Source organism: Enhydra lutris, unplaced genomic scaffold (genome assembly GCF_002288905.1).
Source record: "Enhydra lutris kenyoni isolate GAN:26980312 unplaced genomic scaffold, ASM228890v2 scaffoldscaffold1, whole genome shotgun sequence".
In the NCBI taxonomy this organism is placed as follows: domain Eukaryota; kingdom Metazoa; phylum Chordata; class Mammalia; order Carnivora; family Mustelidae; genus Enhydra; species Enhydra lutris.
The window spans coordinates 68,905,700-68,927,042 of NW_019154085.1; the positions used below are offsets into that span (position 1 = coordinate 68,905,700).

Consider the following 21,343-nt stretch of genomic DNA (forward strand, 5'->3'; position numbering starts at 1 on the left):
CAGCCCGGCCGGGCGGCGGGCGCGCGAGGAGGGGCCAGAGGGGTGGGGGGGGGCGGGGCCGGCGTCCTCGTCACTTGATAAAACGCCTGCGAGTCTCCAGAGAACAACGGGCTCATTCAGCGGTCAGGAACTGCCCGCGAGGGGGAGCGGCCGGGCGGCTAGCGCGACTCGTCCCGGGGGTGGGGCCGGCGCGGTGGCCAGAGGAGACGAAGGTGCAGCAGCAGCAGCAGCAGCAGCCCGGCAGCCCCGCAGCCTCGAACCCGGCCCGGAGCACAGGGCTGCAACCGCGGCTCCCGTTCCACCTCCCGGTGCGCCCGTCCATGGCGGCCACGGGGCAGCTGTGGCTGCTCTACCTGTCGGCGGGGCTCCTGCCCCGGCTCGGCGCCGCCTTCAACTTGGACACCCGCGAGGACAATGTGATCCGGAAAACGGGGGACCCCGGGAGCCTCTTCGGCTTCTCGCTGGCCATGCACTGGCAGCTGGAGCCGGAGGACAGGCGGCTGTAAGTTCCCCGACTTCCCACCCCCGCCACGGCGCCGGCCCGCGCGCGAGCAGGGGCGAGGGCGCGCCGCGTTCCCGCCCGCGGGCCCTACCCGTGCGGCTGCCCCGCCCGGGACTCCTCGGGCCCCCGGGGGAGCGCGGCCAGCAGCCGAGCCGGTCGCGGCGCCTCCCCACATTCAGCCCTAGAAACCCGAGGCCCCGGGGGCCGAGCCCCGCGGACTGTGGCCCCGGTGCCAGGCCAGGCTGTTCTTGGCCCCGAGAGAGTTTCTTTTTTTTTTTTTTTTTTCCTCTCTTTTTAAACAAAGTGTTTTCCGGCGGTCCTTCCCTTCGGGCATGTTTGCTGGGAACCCGGCAGGTGGCACGCTTTGCTGAGCTTCACGTGTGTGTTTGGAGCGGGGCGGCGGGTGGGGGGAGCGGTGACCCAGGGTGTAGGGTCGCCGTATCGCCGCTGTGGGCTTGCTGGGAGCGTTGTTCCGGAAGATCCAGGCCTTTCCCAACTTCACGCAACACCCGGCTTCCCCGCAGACTAGGGAGCCCTGCAGAAGTTGGAAAGCCACTTTTCATCCTGTCCTGCGTGGCTTTCCCCGCACGGCGGGCGCTCCTGTGGGAGCTACTCTAACATGCCCCTCCCCTCCTTTTGAAAGATGGAATTGACCAAGCACCTGTTCGCAAGACTAGATCAGCTGAGAAAAACAAGATCGTATGAGTGGTGTGCCCCGTCCCCCGCCCAGGCCCCGAAGCGTCCGGTGGTATCCAAAGACCCTTTGGGCCCCTGCATTGCGCAGGCCCAAGCCGAAGGGTTAAAGCAAAATATCAGATCTGGGCTGGGGCTTTGAAAACACAGTTTAGAAGATCACTACCTCCTCACCCCCCGCCCCGCCCATAGTATAGCGGTGTTCCTCCCGCGAGAAAGTGGAGACTGGCACTGCTCAGCTTTTCTTTTTCTCTTAGTGTTTGGTTCCCACATGATCTAACTCTTTAGGCTGGAGAGGGTTTGGGAGTCTTCATCTAGATCTGTACTACTGAGAAATAAACTCACCGAGGTTCCCTCCTCCCCTAACGCTTTTAGTTGAACCAAGGTCTTTCCAGGACCAACAGACCGGAGAAAGCAAAGTGCAGCCACGGAAAGAGAGGACTTTGTGTTTATGAGGGTGGAATGGGACGTTAGAGCTGGAGGAAACCTCTTGATTTCTGCGATTAACAACTTTGGAGCTGGTGAATCTTAACATCAGATTTTTCTGCTAACACCTGGTGGTGAAGCAAAGATATTTGTTGGGGGTGGGAAGGCTGAGGGCTGGTGGGCTGGCCCGTTGCTTGTACTCCGGCTTCTCTCAAATAATTGCTAAGCTGTAAATCTGAAATGAGAGGTGGTTTCTGTGACCTCAGTTAATGGATGACGTTTGGTGTCTCTGAATCCTTAGGGTGTGTAAATGTGCATCCGCCCACACGGTGCATTTGAACTGCTTAGTGCAGCCCTGGTTGTGGGCTGGCGGAGGGGACACCTTCAGCCTGATATTCTTGTGCACCTGACGCCTACTGACGGTCATGGCTTCCTTGAAATACTTGTTCAAGCCAGCATTGTGAAGGGGGTGTACTGGGCCAAGAAAATATCTTTGGGATGGAGACTTAGAAAATGTGAGGCTAGCCAGGAATCTCTGTCACTGAGCAGCATGCTTGCTGAAACTTGTTACTGCTGCTGCAAGTGCTCCTGTGGGTAAGAATAAGCCTGCCATTGGCGTCTGCTGCCTTCTAGAAAGGCTCTGCTTGGAGGGAGTGGCTGATCAGATCCTGGAGTGTATCTTTCCCTTGAGCTTGGAGTGTGGCAGTAACCACACTGCTGGGGGGTATGGTTTATGTTAAATCCTGTCCCCTCCTTCCCTTCTTTTGGTAAAGTGTTCCAGCTTTCAGCAGCAGCTTTGGGCCTCCAAGGAGAACCAGCACACGCAGGCTATAATCACATCAGTTGTCACCTTTGTAACTGATGTGGGTGCAAATAACAGCCAGTGAGGTTGAGACCCACACAACTTCTGGTCCAGCGTCCTAAACTCTTGCATTCTGTGGAAAAGTTCAGTGGGGAACTGATGGGGGCGGGGGAGAGAGAGAGACATGACTTAAGCTCAAATTCCTTCTGGGCTGTGGAGCAGCTGTTAATTTATTTTAAGCCTTAGTTTCTTTATCCGTAAAATGGAGGTATTTAATAAGGTTGTTGTGAGGAGTAAGAGACCACACGTACAATGCTTAATTCCTGCCTGGTGTGGGGACTTGCTGACTAAGCACTGGGGGTTAGTGGTGATGCATTGAGAAGCACTAATTGAATTCCTACTGTGTGCCAGCTACTGGACAGGTGCTAACCATTCACATTCTGACTGCCAAAGAGCAAAGCCAAAGTTTATTGTAGGTGGGGTAACCGATAATTTAAACTCTTAGTCATATTTATGAAACTCATATTCAAAGCAGTCTAACTTTAACTGGTCTTAATTAGACTGATAAAGTAAATTTGCTAAACAAGAGACTTTATTGAAGCAGGAGAAGTGAATATGTGGAAATAGCAAATGAATGCCCATTATAGAAACTGCTGTAGATTTTTGTGGGTTAAATTTTCTACAGTGCTATTTAAATATTTAATACCACCTTGAACTCTAGTTAAGATTTTATAACAGAATAATGTATCTGAGAGCCTCAGAACATGTTGGGTGTTTGTAAAACTTTGGGGACTGTAAAACTTCGCTCGGGTTTTTAGGCTGTGCCTTAAGGAAGTTTGAGACTCCAAATGATGGTGAGGTAGTTGTCTGAATTACTGAGGTCAGGGTGTGCACTCTTGGGGATCTTTTCATTTCCCTTAGGTAGTTAAGGTTAAGTTACCCCTTCCAAGAAGACTGTGTGGGACGACATCTGTGGGTATGTCCCTTCTGTGACTCTTAACTATTCTGGGAAGAGATGGATCTGTGTTTGACTGTAAGGCAGAACCTAGAAGAAAGAAATCTGTAAGATATTCTTATAGAGCAATTCTGGGTTTTCCCCAGTCCGTTATCTTCAGAAACTTTCTGATCATCATCTTCCAGAGGCTCTCCGGGCCCATTGTCCCTTCTTTTTCCTCTTCTTCTTTTTTTTTTTTTGTTTTTTAAGATTTTATGTATTTATTCAAGAGAGAGCATGTGCACACTTAGGGGGAGGGAGAGGAACAAGCAGACTCCACACTGAGCACAGAGCCTGACATGGGGGCTGGATCCATGACCCTGAGATCATGACCTGGGTGGAAATCAAGAGTCGGACACTCAACCGACTGAGCCACCCAGGTAACCTACGCCCTCAACCATTGTCCCTTCTATTCTGACTCTGATGTTTGCTTTCGATTTTTCTCAGACTTGTGATACTTCTGCCTTTAAAATCATTAACTAGTCATCTAGTCATAAAAGTCATCTAGTCCTACTGGCTCTCTTTATAGATGAAGAAACTAAAGTTGAAACTAGGAAATGTCTGAAGTCTCACAAGTGCTTCAGCAGAATCTTAATAGAATCTGGATTTGAATTGGTATTTCTGACTTGTGCTCATGCCATCTCCTGAAGGAAATGTCAGAAATGTCTTTCAGACCTGGAGAAATTGGCCAGTATCTGAATTTTTGGAAATGTACTATGTTATGTTGATTTATTAAACTACTTCCTGTATGAATCAGGGCTATCTATTTAAATATCTATGCCTGGATTCTTCCAGTTGACCCTTATTCCAGCTGGCTTTGGATAAGATTTGGGTCCTTCTTTGTCTCTTACTCCCTCCCCTTGTGAAAAAGCCCAGTGAGGGGTGAGTGGAGCTAGCCAGGGATGAGAGCTGTGTCCAAAATGTGGACCTAAGCACTGGCTCCCTTACATTCATTCACAGTGCCATGTGGCCCAGGGCCAGTGTCCAGGGACTGTGCTCAGTCACCTTGAGTTCTGAGAGTGGAGAAAGTTCCAAAATGGACAGGGAAACTTAGGGAAGGTCATAGGACTCTGCAAGAAAGGGAAATAGAAAAGTTTAATTTTAACACAGGCTGGTATGAGACCATCCAAGTAATGCCTTAGGGTTTGAAAGAATGGATCAGGATACTCATGGTATGAATAATTTGTCAGGAAAGTCAGGTTAAATGCTCATGTAAGAGTCTCTGTGATTGTAAAGAAGCAGTTAGCATGTTGTTCTTAGTTGTATGGTCTTCTATTTTAGCATAACAATAACATCAAGATTTAGTTTAAGCTTTGGCAACCACGTAGAACTTGAACTATGGTGCCTGGTTACCCTGCGACCTTGGCGCAACATAGTACCGTGGACAGAGTTGGCCAGTGAATTAGTTGGCACTTTCAAGAGGGAGAGTGGAGACATAATAGAAAATACCATTGTATGCTTAGATGACCAGGTCAGTTTTGTGTGGAACACTGATCGGTTCTCGGTCCGCCCATCTTAAGAAAGAATGTGATCAATACCTCAAGAGCCAGTTTAAATTTCTCCATGAAATTCTTTTGAGCCCACCCTACACTATAGCATTTATTTTTCCTTTGAATGTCTGTAGCACTTAGTATCCGACGTCTGTCAGTTCTGATGGCTTCGTGTTTAACTGTCATCTACGATTTTCAGAGGATGAACCAATCTTTCCCAACTGGGTTATAGGTAAGTTGAGGGCAGCGGTTTTAGATTCATTTCTTTGCCTGATGGCACCTAGCATATGCCTTGCAGATACAGTGGAGTCCTATCATCATACACTCAATTTAACTTGTGAAATCAGCTCTTTCAACTCAGGGTAGAGAGAGCAAGAAATCCCTTGATTTAACCCTTCGCCATTCCCTGCTCAAAGGAGCCCTTGGACTCTGCTGCCCCCAGGGAAAGGGAAGCTATCGGCATCATGCAAATAGACACCCAAGATGATAATTCTTGGTTTTTGAGTTGTCGAGAGGACACCCGTCCCAACTCAGGGATTTTCCTGAGTGATTTTAAGTTATATTTGATTTTCGCCTTAAAGGCTGACTTGAGAGCTCGACCTCAGAAATACAGGTTGACCTGCCCTGCAGTGGGTGCTCAGCATTTGTTGGTTGTTAAAATGAGATGAAATAGAGAGGCTGGCTGTAGGGAAAGATGCTGAAAGCCCTGGACCAGGGCATGTGGGGATCACATGAGAGTAAGCACGTGGGGGTACTTGGGAATTGATGGCTAAAGCTTCAGTTATTCAAGGCTCGCAAGGGACTCTTGAATGTGTGTGTCTCTCAGGGGAGCGGTGGGGAAGCTGTTGAGCTCCTCCGTTGAGAGCTGTGGAGTGGTGATCTGGTTGGACCTTGAGTGATCTGGTTGAACCAGAGTTCTACCGGCTTCTTGGGAGGGTGGCAAAGACTCAGCCCTATAGTAATGGTCACCAGGGCCAGCCCCAACCATTTCTTATCCTTTGTGTTTGTTAGATAAATGTGCAAACCGGGGCTGTAAGCAGTGTAGTGGCCATGGCACGTCGTTGGGCAAGTTGGTTCTTGGTCTACATCTTCCATGCTTCCTGGACTGTGCAGCTTGTGGTTTCTCTTGTTGGGTTTGATTATGATCATGGTTACGTGTATATCCTTCTTTCCATTCTACAGTGACCCTGTTTGGAAAGTACATCTCCAAGGAACTATGCCTTATAGCCCTTTGGTAGCTGCCAAGCAGTGGGTGAATACCAGTCGGGGTTCAGTATGTAAAGATCAGTGGGCAGACAGATGACCGGCACGGTGAGGGGCTGGGTGGGCAGCGACTTTGTGCACGGGTACCCGTGGAGGGTAGACCGTGAAGTAATGGGGCAGAGTTAACGAGGAATACAAACTTCCTGGTTTCCAGATCTTCTCAGAGCTCTATGACTTTGGAAGTATCCCCGTACTTTATCCTTGGGAGACTGGGTAATTTGCACTCTACCCAGGGCAGGGTTGATGATGATTTATTTTCCTGGTCCTTTGTTTGGCATTAAGGCACAATAGGAAGGCTGGGTCTGTTTGCGCAAAGCTGGCTCTGATTGTTCCCAGTGAAGCTGCCTGAGGTTGAAGACGTACGGACGAAGTGTGGAAGTAGTGTGTTCTAGCAGGTTTTTGTTTGTTAAACTGACACTTGGAATTGGAAACAGTGATTCCTTGGAAATAAATCAAGAGCCTAATTGTTAATTAGCCCTGAACTGGGACAGGTAGATTGGCTCTTCACCAGTGTGGGTCCCTGTTAGCCTAATAACAGGGTGGAATGATCACCATCTCCTCTGTTGCTGTCTAGCTTTTCTGTTTAGGTAAACAAGGCAAGACGGTTCCAAATCCGTTTATTCCAGAGTTGGTGTGCTTGTAGAATGACTTCTTTCATGGGCTACAGTGTCGCCTCAGATTCTCCCCACATCTCCCTCCATCCCTCTGTCCGTCCACCCCCACATATACATGCTGGATTCCAGCACTGGATTCTGCTGTCATTTCACCTAATCCCAAATTGGCAGAAAGACGTGAAAAACTTTGAAGACTCTAAAACCAATGAACTGGCCAAGAGGGCCGTTCTGAATTAGGGGAAAGTGTCACTAAAGCAAGAGCAGAAGGCGAAAGCAAGTGACACAGAGCCACGGACATCCGCTCACAAGTTTATTTGCTAAGCGGCTACATCTATTTTGAATGTCACACAATCCGAAGATTCCTTTTTTTGAAGAGCCACTTCAGATATAGTAAAAGAAAACCTTTTAACGAAATATGCTTTCTAAGCCTGAAAGTATAGAAATAAAAATAAACTTTGGAATTGTATGAAAAGGGCACATTGGTTAGCGATACAAAGAATAAACAGAGCAGAGTAATGCCTGTTTCCCCGGGGCTGTGTTTGCTTTGTTTGGTGATATCAATGTCACTATAGTTTCTTTATTTTATAAAGGATATTGACTCGTACTAAGGTTAAGTGTGGGTGTTAGGGGAAGTGTACAGATGATAAACATTTCAAAGCCATAAGCCATAAGGATGTCACTGAACTGTAGATCTCCTGAGCCAAAAACCCTCTTGTCCTGGCAGAATTAGAGCCCTCCTCTTTAGGATATATTGCCGTCGGTCAGGTGGTCACAGTCTTCTGTGGTCCTGATAAAGCCACGTAATCTGAAGTTAGCAAGAGGATCCCCAGCAAGGGTGGGGTGTGGGAGGGTTGTTCCTGGTGCGAACGGACCACTTGACAGCAGGAGGAATTTGAAGTCCTGTTTCTGTTTCGGCCCTTCCTGGGTCATCTTTCCACGGACTCATCTGTCAGATCATGGCCTGACACCCCTCCAACTGGCAGTGTAGGACTGTCTCTTGAGAACAAGGGTATTTTGAAGTGAAATGGAAATGTTTAGAATCCTGCAAGGCTTTGGTGAGACTGGAGATGCAAAGTGTTGAAAAACCAGTTGGCTAGGACTTAAGGAATCCCGCTTTGCTGTGACACAAAGAAACCTAAGAGTTTTCAAACAAGGAAAAGCTTAAAGAGGCTCGGACATGATCAGGTGGCTATGCGGAGACATCTCGTTCTAGAAAAATGGCTCTTGCGTCTGAGGCCTTCTGGCTGCTCGTGAGACCTGGCCCAGGTGCCAACTTAGGATACTCAGCAAAAGTCAAGAGCTGGCTTTAAGATCTGGGTGAGGAAGAGGCACAAGAGGCACGGGAACCCACAAGTGCAAGAAAAGTTGGGTTTGGACACTGTTGGGCCTTCTAGATGCCCAAGGATAGAGAACCTGGAGAAGATGTGTATGAAGCTCAAGGGAGGGTTTCAGGGGCCAGCTGGAAATGTGCTTTAATGTTCAGGTCATGATAAAGTCATATCAGATGCCGTATCCCATCTGCCAGTTTCGAAAGAAAAAGTATTTTCCATATCTTCTATTTAGAAAGGGTTTGGGGCTGCTACAGAGATGAACTGAGGGCATGGGCATGTGGAGAGGCATCCTGGGGCCCCTGCTCAGGATGATCCCAGGGGGTGGGGGCTGCAAAGTGAGGATCCCCCAAGTTCAGCAGCACCACCAGCCATGGCCATCTGAGAAGCTTTTTCACTGTCCTAGGGTAAGAGATGGATCTTTGGTAAGCTCATTTGTTTCTGTGTGCACATTTATGTATATAATTTATATATAATTCTATATTTCAACATAAAATAAAGTAGGGGTTTTTATCCTTACTTGAACATGAGGAACAAGTAAAAATTTAGAGGGAAATGTGTTCTGGACTTCCAGAGAAACCATAATCAACTTTCTTTTTTTAATAGAAGTTGTAAGTTCAACAGATATTCACTGAGCATTTACTATGTACTAGGTACTCTTCTGGTGCTAGAGATATGGAAGCAAACTGAAGTCACTGTTTACTTCTGTTGGGGGAGACACAAAATAAATAGGGGTATTACGTTAGGAGGTAGTGAGTGACATAGAGGAAAAGAAAGTGGAGACAGGTACTGTGGAGTGGTCAGCAGTGGGTCAGCCAGGGAAGACGTCACTGAAAGGCAAAGCTGTAAGCCATGTCAGTACTAGGGGGGAAGAGTGTTTTCAGCAGCAGGACCACCCAGTGCAAAGGTCCTAGGGCAGAAGCATGCCTAGCAAATTTAGAACACCAAGGAAGCTTATGGTCTCCTTGGAGGCAAATTGCATGGAGCCTTATCGGCCACTGAAAGACTTTGGGTTTTACTCCTGACTTTGATGGGAATCCTTGCAGGGTTCTGAGAAGAGTATGACCTGAGCTGACTTAGATTATCAATGGTTTTCTCTAGCTGCTAGATTGAACATAGACAAGCGTGAGGGCAAGGATAGATGTAGTGATATCAATTAGGAGGCACTTATAATGACAGATAAGAGATGGTGGTAGTTTGGGGCATGGTGGTAGCAATGAAGATAGAAGTGGTTGGATTCTGGATATATTTTAAAAGTAGAGTTGACAAGATGAAGAGAGTGAAAGTAAAAAAGAATGTCCTCAAGGTTTTTTGCCTGAGCAACTGGAAGGATGAAGTTGTCCTATGATGGGTTAGGACAGAACATAAGAGGAACGGATTTTGGAGGAAGAGTGAAAGTTTGATTTTTAGATGTGTTAGGTTTGAGATGTCTGGACATCCCAGTGGAGGTGCTGCCTAGGTAGTTGAATGAGAGTCTGAAGTTCAGTGGGGGAGGTCTGGGCAGGAGATACAAATAGCAGAGTCCTGGGGGTCTAGGTTGTATTTCCGGTGGAGGACTGAATGCTGAATGAGGTCACGAAGGAAGCAGGGATAGGTACTGAGGGTAAAGCTGTAGGGCACTCCCCAGGCAGAGGTTAGGGAGAGGAAGGCCATGGCCAGTAAGCGGGAGAACTAGGTGTGCTAACCTGGGAGCCACGTGATGAAGGCAGTGATCCATGAGTTGTGTCAGCCTCCTTAGAGCTGATCACTGGGATAGCAATGTGGAGACCAGCAGCAGCCTGAGCAGAGCACTCGTGGGGGTGCTGGGAGCAGTGCCTGGTTGGAAAGATGGGTGAGAAGAGAAGATGAATTGGAGACCAAAAAAAAAAAAAAAAAAGGAACAAAGCAACTCAGTTTTGTTGAAGAGGAGAGCAGAGCAAGAGCTAGAAGAGAAATAGGCTCAGGAGGCATTATTGTTTATGATGAAAGCAAGTTACAGCGAGCTGTTACTCACCAGCGTGAGGATGCTTCAGTAGAAAAGGCAAAGTGAGCACAGGAGATGAGAGAGTTGCGGGTGTGCTGTGTGTGGGTGGGTGAGAGGGATGGACCCGCGGAGGGGTCAGCTTCCTCACTGGAGCACAGGGGGCTCATCTCCCCACAGAATAAGGGGGCACAGGTGCGGGTAGCTGGGTGCTTGTCCCAGTGGGAGGTTGTGGGAGGTTTTTCCTGGTTGCTTCTCATCTCTCATCAATAACCATACTCATTAGCCCTCAGTTCCTCAATAACCTGTGTAGAAGTTTGCCTTGTAAGGGATAAGAACTCCATTCTAGAGCTAGAGGAATGTGGGGCTTGAATCCCAGCTTCTTCACATTCTGTGGATTTCACCTTGGGCAAGGTACTTGTCCTCCTTGGGAAGGTGGCGGTGCTGACAGTACCTGCCTGAGGGGGTTGTGGAGTAGAAGCATGGGGAGGAGAAGCACTTAGCCTCATGCCTGGCACATCCAGTAGACCTCAACCTTTACTGTTGTGGGCCCCTTAAAATAGGAGTCGAGTTTCCTCCCCTACCCCAGAGCTTTTGTTGCTATCTTGTCTTGAAAGTCTGATGGCCAGGAGGCCCTCCCCTCTTAGGGTTAGGTCACAGGTGAAGCTGCCCCATAGTCAAGGGGGCTACAGCCAGACTTAGGGGCAGTTCATAGGCCGTGGACAACTACAGTGTCGTCTTGAAGAGAAGAAGGGGAAATGTCGTGGCCGGCGCGACAAATCGACCAGGAACGTGAGGGTAAGAGGATGAAGAAAAGAACTCGAGAAGCAGAGAGATGGGGGCAGGAGGAGCACTGAGGAGGATGTCCAACAGTGCTAAGTTTATTCAAAGCATTAAGGCCATATATATAGTGATAATACAATAGGAGAAGCAATACATCTGTGTCTAGTTAAACAACCACGAGTTCCCATAATAAGTTTCACAATTGACTATAAGCAGACCTCGTGATGCCAAGTGATGCCAGTACAATTGTTCTGTATTGATACAGCAAACCTGAAAGTAATTTATGGGCTGTACTAGGGCAGCAAGGACCAGCAACGAACTTTTGACCCCAACCTAATTGTTCTCATTTGTTTAGCAAGTGTGTGGGAAGTCACGTAGGTGAGCGCACAACCCATAGCACAGACCCTTTCTCAGTGCTACTCAACTTTTCCCGTCCTAAACCTTTTGTTAGGTTATTCGAACTTTAAAGGAGGCACAAGTCAGGGCCTGGTTTGGTCCTCGTCTCAAGCCTTATTGCAGCCTCCCACAGGGAAACATGGGACTTGGAAGAAGAAAGACAAAATGGCAACACATCAAAACTGTTTAGCTATCTCGAGTTCCTTATACCATATTTGAGATGCAGAAGACCACAGCTCTCTATATTGTTAAATTCTTACAAGGCTCACATTAGGTGTCGAGTGAGCATTGCCAGCATGGGAGCATATGCAGCTCCAGAGTCCGGTCCCGTCTAGGATGGCATGGTGTCTGTCACTCCCACTCCCTGCCCTCCCACCATAGACACGAGGACATTGACAGGTAGATGTGTGCTGTGCAGGGCAGAATGGAGTCAGGAGCCTGCCAGGGGGGCTGCAGCCTGACTTCCTGCTCCCGGGGCCTGGTTGCTTGTCTTTGTCATCCTGGTCAACGTTATCTAGTGTATCATGGGGTATATGGAGTAAAAATGAGGCATGGCCTTGTCGAATTGTCAGGAATGTGGAAGACCGGGCTAAATACTAGCAGTTTTCAGTCTGTTCTTTCAAGATAAGTGGTAGAGGCTAACAATGTAGCTTGAGAGAAATGTGAATCTGAAAGGAAATAGAATATCTCTGAGATTATGCAAGAGGGTGACTCATCAGGACCTTAGCATCCATGGCCCTGGGGGTGCCACAAATTAATCACAGCACATCTCCCTGAGGCGGCATGGTGGGGAGTTATTTTTTTAAATTATCTCTTTGTAGTGCAGAATGAAATATGTGTAAGTTTTTAATATAAAACATGAGGCTTTAAAGAGAATGCAGATTTCTGGTGGGGTTGGGTTATGTCCCCTGTACATGTTCACCTCTCTTTGTCATTCAGTGCTTTTGTGGAAATGACTGAGAAGCACTGACAGCCCAAACTCTTCTCCTCAGACGGACAGCTAAGACCTCGAACAGTCAAGTGACACTTGGGTAGTATACATGTGGGTCCTGAAACACAGCTGCCTGGTGCCCAGTCCAGCCGATGCTATGCCATCCAGTCCTACCTTTTGGTGAAATAGCCCATTCTTGGCATTAATCCTGTGCTACATCATCTTGCACTTGACAGAACAGGGTCTTACATTTTTAAATGTCCCCGTGGAGTAGTGATAGCAAATATACAGCCACCATTGCCCTTTCTCTTGCTGGCTGGGGACACTCCAAACCACCATAGCACTTTTCCCAGCCAAGTCCCAGAATTCTCCAGATCAGCAGAGGTTAGCCTCCACTGATGAATGAGGGTCTGCACCTAAGACAACACCTGTTTGCTTACTTGGTCTGGCCAAATCCCCTGCTGTGGAAGGCACTCTATAAATGTCTGCCTGATGGGGGCGCCTGGGTGGCTCAGTGGGTTAAGCCGCTGCCTTCGGCTCAGGTCATGATCCCAGGTCCTGGGTTCAAGCCCCACATCGGGCTTTCTGCTCAGCAGGGAGCCTGCTTCCTCCTCTCTCTCTGCCTGCCTCTCTGCCTACTTGTGATTTCTCTCTGTCAAATAAATAAATAAAATCTTAAAAAAAAAAAATGTCTGCCTGATGGATATTATCCCCTCTGGTCTGAGAGCTTCTCAAGAGCAAGGCTGACAGCTTGTCCATTTTTGGTTCAAACTTAATAGAGATGAGTACTCAGTGGTACTGGTTGAGCTCTTTGAGTTGATTTAATTTTCCAGGTACATTAAAGACTTCTGGAGGACGGGAAGTGGGAGGACCATTTTTTAGGATGATCCTTTACACCATGGTGTTTTTTTTTTGTTTGTTTGTTTTTTTTAAGTTGTGGTAAAATACATAGAACATAAAATTTATATCGTAACCATTTTTAGGTGTCCAATTCTGGAGTGTTAAATATATTCACATGGTTGTGACTACTTCGGTCCTCCTTGAACTTGTTTTGGAGGGTCCAGAAATCAGAATGTCCATGTTAACGAGGCCCTAAAATATTGATAGCTAAACTTAAAAGAACTAAATTGAGAATTGTGCTATGTCCTATCATCTGATAGGACATTCTAATGAGGATCACTGGCAACAAAATTAACAGTTGAACACATTTATGGTAGAATTTCAAAGTCATTTCTCCCAGTGCAGCCTGTGTTTTCCGCTTTGGGAGATGACTGGTCCTAGTTAGGTCTAGCAGCTGCGCAGCTGGCTACAGGTGTGGAACCTCTGGGTTCCTCAACATCTGTCCTTGACAAGCCAAAGTTCTTATCTCTAGTTTCTAAGGGAGTGAAAGAGAGAATCACAGCAGATGCGAAGCCTGGCCGTAGTTGGTTTCTCACTTTCATCTTGCTGCTCTTCCTATCAGACTCAGCAGGTTTAGAAGGAACCCTCCATCTGTGGCCACAGAGGTCAGGCTGGAGCTGAGGTTTGGTGGGACGGTGGCACATTAAGGGCTGAAGTTTGAAAGGCAGTGCGTATGCATTCAGGGAACGTCTGATTAGACTAACAGCTGTCCCTAGCAGTAAGGTATCTTTAGCTTGTCTTGCACATTCTTTCCTTGTTGGTACCTCCCACCCCTCACCCCAGCCTTCCTTTAGAGCCTCGTTCATCTGTTACCTCAGAGCAGCTTTCTTTTCTTTCTCGGTTCCTTATCTCTTTGATTTTCTAATGATTATTTTCTCTCTTGCCTGGATTCAATTTAGTTTAATAGACTCTCTTTATTTTTACTGATGTATTTATCATGGAATTTCTTTTTCCTTTTCCTTTTTCTTTCTTTCTTTTTTTTTTTTTAAATTTAGAGAGAGAGCCAGGAAGGGTCAGAGGGAGAGGTAGAAGAGGTAGAAGGAGAAAGGATCTCAAGCAGACTGTGCATGGAGCCCGGAACCCGATGCAGGGCTCAATCTCATGACCCCGAGATCACGACCTGAGCTGAAACCAAGAGTGGGGCACTTTACCGACCATGCTGCCCAGGTGCCCCCTATCCCTATCATGGAATTTCTAATAAACTTTTAGGGAGCTTGAGAAGCTCACTGACGATTCTGAATTTGGGGCCTCCTGAAGGCAGGGATTTGGGTCCGATTTATCTGTGCTTGCCCAGGACTTTAATGTGGAGCCTGGCACATGTCATTCCTCAAAAATAAAAAAGTGCAGTTTTAAAAGAAATCTAGGCCATGTGCAAGTCATAGGTGTTTCATCTGCATGGAGAGAGCAGGTATATTCTAGTAATATCACTCACTAATGCTTTTGTGGATTTCTTTACCACTGGAACTATTCATCACCTACTGAAGTTGGGAAGGAACCCAGGAAATGTTCTAGGAAGACGGACCATCTCCCTTATTATGTGGATCAAGAAATGGAGGCCTAGGATTTGTTGTAGGTCCTGCAGCCACCCAATGGAGCTGCACCTACACCCTCGTCCCCCCTCACTTCCTGTACTTGAACCCTTGGTCTCTACCTCTATTCCCAAGCAGGGGTTGGTCTAGTCAGTGCTGCTGTTTTTATACGCTGTCCACAGACGTTTAAGCAGATGTGTTCCTGTCTCACCAAGCTGCTCTGAAAAAGAGAGCTCTCTTTTCTCTCGTGGAAAAGAGCTGCCCTCTGGAGTTCCCAAGATAAGCATTTCTTGAGGAGGCACCGGGCCTGGATTTGCCTTTGACCACACATGGACAAGCAGTTGCTGTTCCCCAGATGGATCCCTACCCCCTCTGGCTTGTTCCTGGACAAGGAGTCCTAGGTCGCTTCACTCCTCTCATTCATGCTGTAGATGAGATGAAAGGTGAGGTGCCTGACTCAGCCCATTGACTCATCCCTGCTCCGCCCTGTAGCAAGTGGGTGCCACCAAGTGGGTGGGGCCGTGTCGTGGTTCCGAAGACTGGATGCCGGCACCGAAAGCCCGGGGCTCTTTCCCAGCCGTGCTCACTGCCTGTTAACTCTGCGTGTGGGGATGCCCCCGAGCTGGACGGATTCACTGCCTTCGAAAGCAGGACCTGCGGCGTGCGGATTTTGGGTCGCTGGTCCTCCATAGTGGAGACGTTCCTCCCAACACCAGCAGCGCTGACTGCCCCAGACTTCTGGGGGCAGGGGCTGGCTCCTCTCTGGAGTCCTGACAGCTCGCTCGGGGGCTCCCTTGGCCATGGTGGGAAGCTGGTCTACCCCCTCAGCTCTGTGGATTGTAGCCTCTGCCCCTGCCCCAGGGGACCTTTACTGTAATGCCCGCATGGCCAGCTCAGTGCCGGCTGTGCCCGAGGTAGGGCTTGGCTGCTGCTTTACTGGTGTGTCCTTCTTGCACTGGAACCCGCTGAACCCGTCCATGCTGGCTTTTGCTTGTCTGTAGCTGCATACATAATGATGGCACGTGTAAGCTTGCCTCATGTGGTCACGAGGTTTGATTTTTCCGTGACTTCTGGGCACTTCTATAACACTCAGTGCCCATGACATCACGTGCCCTACGAGAAGAAGACTGATGAATGACAGACCTGTAACTCTGAAACCAGCAATACATTATATGTTGATTGAATAAAAATTTAAAAAGTATTTAAAAAATTCCCCCTCTAAGCCCTGTTCTCCATTTACCCTGTACTTCCGGGGTCAACTGTCTTTTCACCAGTTTGTTGTAAATCCTTGCACAGGTACCTGTACATGTTATCAGCAAATACATACATTTTCTTATACATACTGTAGCATGCCGTGTGTTCTTCCACACCTTGCTCTTTTTTCTCTCTTGGCGTGTTTTAGAGCTCATGTGAGGTGTTAAATAGAGAGCTTCCTTAGTGTTTTTAACGTCTGCATAGTATTCAGTTTTAATGGTGAACCATGATTAATTTAGCCAGTCTGGATCTTCAAGTGATTTCTCATCGTTTACTGTTAAAAAGCGGAGCTGCGGTGAAGAGCTTGATACCCGCTTTGCGTTCTCTTAAGTCGTGGGTCCATTCCCAGGGCCGTGGTTTGCCCCGCATTGTTGGAATGATCCAGGCTGATTCTCGAGGAGTGACTGGCCGCTCTCTGTGACTGTCACAAATGATGTGCTACCACCTGATAGGGTCAGAGACCACCACTCTGCCTGTGGGATTACTGGAATCCCCGCAGCAACTAGATCTGACCGTCTCACACTCATGCCTTTGGATTCCTGACGGCTTCAGCATTTGGACTCCACCTGTACCTATGCTTGTTAAAAAACGTTTGAACTTGAGAATGGTTGGTTGGAGTGTGTGTGAGCTGAATAGCACCAAGAGCTCTCTGCTGCTTCATCGCTACCTCAGGGTCTGTGAGATTGTTTGATGTTCTTTCCTTTGATCCTTACGACACCCTGTGAGAATATTTAGAACCGAGTCACAGATGACACCCAGCAAATAGGTGGTCTGGCCAGGATTTGAACCCATCAGTTCTCCCAGTCACTGCCTCGCTATTTCTTTTTCTTTCTTTTTTTTTTTTTTTTTTAAGATTTTTAAAATATTTATTTATTTGACAGAGATCACAAGTAGGCTGAGAGGCAGGCAGAGAGAGAGAGGTGGAAGCAGGCTCCCCACTGAGCAGAGAGCCGGATGCGGGGTTCGATCCCAGGACCCTGGGATTATGACCTGAGCCAAAGGCAGAGGCTTTAACTCACTGAGCCACCCAGGTGCCCCACTGCCTCGCTATTTCTAATGACGGTTTGGCTTGCCAGTCTGTTACGGGGCAGGTAAGAAGGCGTGCGCTCTCCGGAGGTCGTAGCTGCTGCAAACACGTACCGTGTTATCCCGATAATGGCGGCTCCAAGAAAGACTGTTGTTCAGCCAGTGAATGGATGCCAATGAAGCAGTCCTTGGGGTTAAGCTATTGAAATACTTGTTTGGGAAAGAGTTTTGCCCCAGTTCCCCTGAGTGTCCCTCAACATGGCCTTGGCCATGTTCTATGGACAGCCCCCTCCCACCCTCCATGCTTCCCTACAATCCAGCAACTAAAGGGGAAGGGCCCCAACCCAACAGGGCAGCTGCAGCGCTGTGCCACTGTCTGGGATTAGTTGGTTTCCAAGCCATACTGGTTGCTAAATATTTTCAGATATCTTTAAATGCAGGAGTGGAGTAGTAAACACTATGAATGTTCAGCAGTGTAGCTTCTGTAAATATTTTTATGTACATACGCTTCTGAAGTTGTATTTTTTTGTTGCTCACAGTATCCTATTTCTAATTTTTTTTTTTTTTTTTTTTTTTTTTTTTTTTTAGCCCAAAAGGCCTCTTTTGGCTTTGCATTTTGTGGTGTTTTGCTGTTGGATATAAAAATCTGGGTAGCTGGTTTGAGGCGTCGGGGGGGGACTGGAACTCACTCTCCCTGTTGTTCCCCCATGTGTAGCCTCAACCTCATACTCCCAGAGGGCAGCATCTGTGTTCTAGGTGGGCAATCAAGGGGTCAAAGAAGAGTAGAGCCGAAGGCCCACGAGCACCATCTTTTAAGGAACGTTCCCGAAGCAGCAATGTGATCCTTCATTGTGCGTCCCCTTTAGCAGGACCAAGCTCTAGGTCACGTCCTGCTGGAAAGGGAGGCTGAGATGAGCCATCTTTATTCGGGGAGGGAGGGGAGCCTTGTGCCTAGGCAATCCGTTCACTGTGGAAAAAAGGGAGAACCAGCCCTGGGCCACAGCTCACAGTGGCTGGCACAGCTACTGGACCTGTTATTTCATTTATCTCCTATAGAAAATAAACTATGTGGGACTAATTTCCTTTTCTAAACATTGAAAAATTTGGATTTCCTAAGCTGTTGGAATAGTAAAATGGATATGGTGACTTACCAGGGGTGTGTGTGTGTGTGTGTGTGTGTGTGTTTTAAATATACCTTTTATCTTATTGGTTTTTAATTAAAAACATGTTACTGAAGAAGATGGAAATTGAAGAGTCACTTTTTACTTTGCAAATGAACTACTTGATAACAGCTTTTAAGAAAGACTTTTTTTTTTTTAAGAGTTAGCACTGATACTGTTGATGCTCAGCGCACTTGACATATAAAAACCTGCTTGGTAATAATATACTCAAATTGAAAATTATTAAATGTAATAAGCTAATTATCAAATAAACTTCATTCATCTAACTGCCTACCTACTATGTGCCGAGCGGCATGGGAAGATCAAAGATGGGAGGCTGGGCTCCCGGTCCAGCCCATACAGCTTCTTAGACTTGGTTCCTTGAAAGGTCAAGTCTCTAGAAGGACAAATGCGATTCTGTTTGGCAGCTGGGAAGTCAGGTATCTGATAATTCAGAAACACAGGAAGTGTTCAAATGGCGCATTTGACAAGGTCAAGCAGCTGCTTTGTAAAACTGAAAGAACAGTTTTGCTTGGAGACCTTTTATTTTCCCTTGCCTTACTGCAGTGGATAACAGCATTTTTCATCTAATTCTTTGAGGACTTACTGGTAATGAGTGGCTGGATCAGCTGAAAAGCACTTTTAGCTAATGACTTTATTTTTTAATTGAACTGGTTATACCTACACTTTCTAAATTTTTGCTGAAGTGGAATTGTTGGACGTTTTAAATACAGTCTATTGCAATTTTACCTTGTTGGATGCTAATTGTATGTTTCCTGTAGATTATTTAAATCCTTGTTGTTGGGAGATTGGAAGCCAGTGTTGAACCCAACTCACTCCAAAAACTGGTGCCGGGATGGAACCAGAATTCCTTCTCCACCCCTCCTCCCTTTCGCCGATCTGACTGTTCTTGTTGGTATTCCATTTAAGTGGTTGAAATTGGTGCCCTGACTTCACTTTTTCCCCACCCTGGTAATGGTGGATGTTTCTGAGCTGGAAGACAAGATGAATGTTGTGGATAATAAAAACACTTTGAGTGTTTCTTTATTGCATGGGCTCCCTTGTTCTTGGTCAGAGACACACCTATGGTAAAATGTCCCCAGTCAGATAAGAACCAGAACCTTCCGGCTCAAACGTCACAGGACCTTCACAGTCCCTGAAAACTGGATTTAGTTCCAGCATGTTTCTTCAAGGAGACCGGGAGAGAGGCTCTTATTAAATGTTTGGATGGCCAGGACGAGATGACTGGTTTTGTGGGCCATATAAGGAAGGCAGATACTCTTTAGGCCCTTGTGCCATGGAGCTCAAAGTACTTTACAGACCTTAATTATAACTGGCCATGCTCTTGTAAAGTGTAAAGGTAGATAAATGAAAGTGCTTTAGTGATGTTCTGCGATGAAGCAGAAAGGAGATTTGGGGTGGGGTGGTTTAGAGCACAGGATGATCAGAGAGTATGGGGCCCAACTTCTGTTTCATTACTTGGCAGCTGTGTGACACCAGACGAGTTACTTGTCCTCTCTGAACCTGCATCCACGTCTGTAAACTAGGTGGTGATAATGGTGTCTGCTTCTTCATGAACTCAGAGTGCCTCTTCTATAATAAGACATGATAGCTGCCAGTGCATTCTCAGTAATAGCTTGTTTGCCCTAATTTGCGGGTCGGATATGTGTTTATGTGATTTCTTGGAAGGTCATTAGAAATCTAGTCTTTTGAAAGTGAGACTGCAGTTCAGAAGGGAGTGTCAGCCTTTCAGTCACCTTTCTGTGGAAACGTGAAAACCCGAGGCAAGGAGGTGAACAGATTTGTTCCACTGTGAATTTTAGCTTGTACTTGCCCAACTGGATCAGCCAGTTAGTACAGTTAAATAGGGTTTTGGTTTTCCTTGGCCGCTCTTGCCATCACAAACACACACACACACACACACACACACACACACACACACACAGGACCAAATGCCTGCCCTTGAGGAGTTTATAGCCTGATTTAAAGCAGGGCGGGGAAGCTTGCTGTGGGGAGGGTGAAACATGAGTGCAGAGGCTTGAAGGCTGCTTCATGTGTAAAGCCTGGAGCTGGAGTTTGGAAATTCTTGGTGAGGAGAGCCCTGGGGAAGCCGGGTAGGCTGGCAGGAAAATCTTGAGGGAAGGCTCCGGGGCCTTTGTGTGCTGGGGAGGTGCGGGGAGGTGCGGGGAGGTGCGGGCAGCTCGTGCTGAATGGCTGGGCGTGGCCCCCAGGTGTGGCAGGCGGGGGTATGGCTCGGAGGGAGGCTGCTATCCCTCCGCGTCTGAGCCTCGCTTTCTTTGTCTGAGATGTAGACGCCTGCCTGCCGATGACTGAAACATTTGAATAAAGGTCAAGGTGAATAACTTCATAATTACAGCCTCCTATCCACGCAAGCAGTCTCCCCCCTCCTCAGGGTTGCTGCCTCCCCTACTCAGAAGAGCATGGGAATGCGAGAGCAGTATCTACCTGGGGCGGGGGGCGGGGGTTGCGTCCGTGAGCACATCCAATGCCACGGCTGTGTTGGGTACTACCTCAGCTGTTGTGCTCAGGGAGTAAGGGAGAGCCCCTGCTCCCCTGGACTGGCAGCATTCTGGAGGAGAGATGGAGAATTGACACAAAAAATGGGATATGCTAATCTCAAGTGCTGATAAGGACTGGGGATATGATGAACCACGGCAGATGTGGGGAGGACGGAGGGAGAGCTCCAGCTGGGATGATCAAGGTAGGGCCTCTCTGAGGTGGTAGTGACAGGTGTTGAGCGACGACGGATGCGAAAGAGCCAGGGCAAGAATGTTCTGAGCCCGAGGAAGCAACTACAGAGACCCTGAGATGGAAGCCAGGTTGGTGTGGTTGAAGGACAGAAATCAGGCCAGTGTTGGGGGAGTGAGTAGGGACAGATGAAGGGCTCTTCCAATAGTGTCCTGCGGAGCACAGCACAATTTGAATTTCGTGCCAGTGGCCACGGGGGCTGATTGGGGGGTGGTAAGCAGAGGACTGGTGTGATGTGCCTCACAAGGTAGAGAGAACAGTGGTTGCTCTGGGGGGGATGGGGTGGGGTGGAAAAGAGCGGAAAGAGGTAGACCAGTTGAAACGATACTACCCTGGTCCAGCTGTGACCAGACAGTGGCGTGCATAGCAGAGACATGGGTAAGAGTGAGATGCGAGGCAGAGCCAGAAGGAGGTGTGGGTACCCTGGATATGGGATGGGAGGGGAAAACGAGCCATTGAGGGGGCTTCTAGGTGCCTAGCCTGAGCACCAGGGTAGAGAGTATATGTTTACTAAGTGAGAGAG

The 21,343-nt window shown here is 47.8% G+C and overlaps 1 protein-coding gene across 2 annotated transcripts in view; it reads left to right on the forward strand.

The window, feature by feature from the left end:
• Positions 1–297: 297 nt before the first annotated feature.
• Positions 298–21,343, forward strand: part of LOC111144193 (integrin subunit alpha 6) — a 78,167-nt gene continuing 57,121 nt past the window's right edge. For both annotated transcript variants that reach the window (XM_022498401.1, XM_022498410.1), the window contains exon 1: positions 298–502. In XM_022498401.1, coding sequence (XP_022354109.1) covers positions 321–502 — 182 coding nt within the window. In that variant the 5' untranslated portion in view covers positions 298–320. The remainder of the gene's footprint in view (positions 503–21,343) is intronic.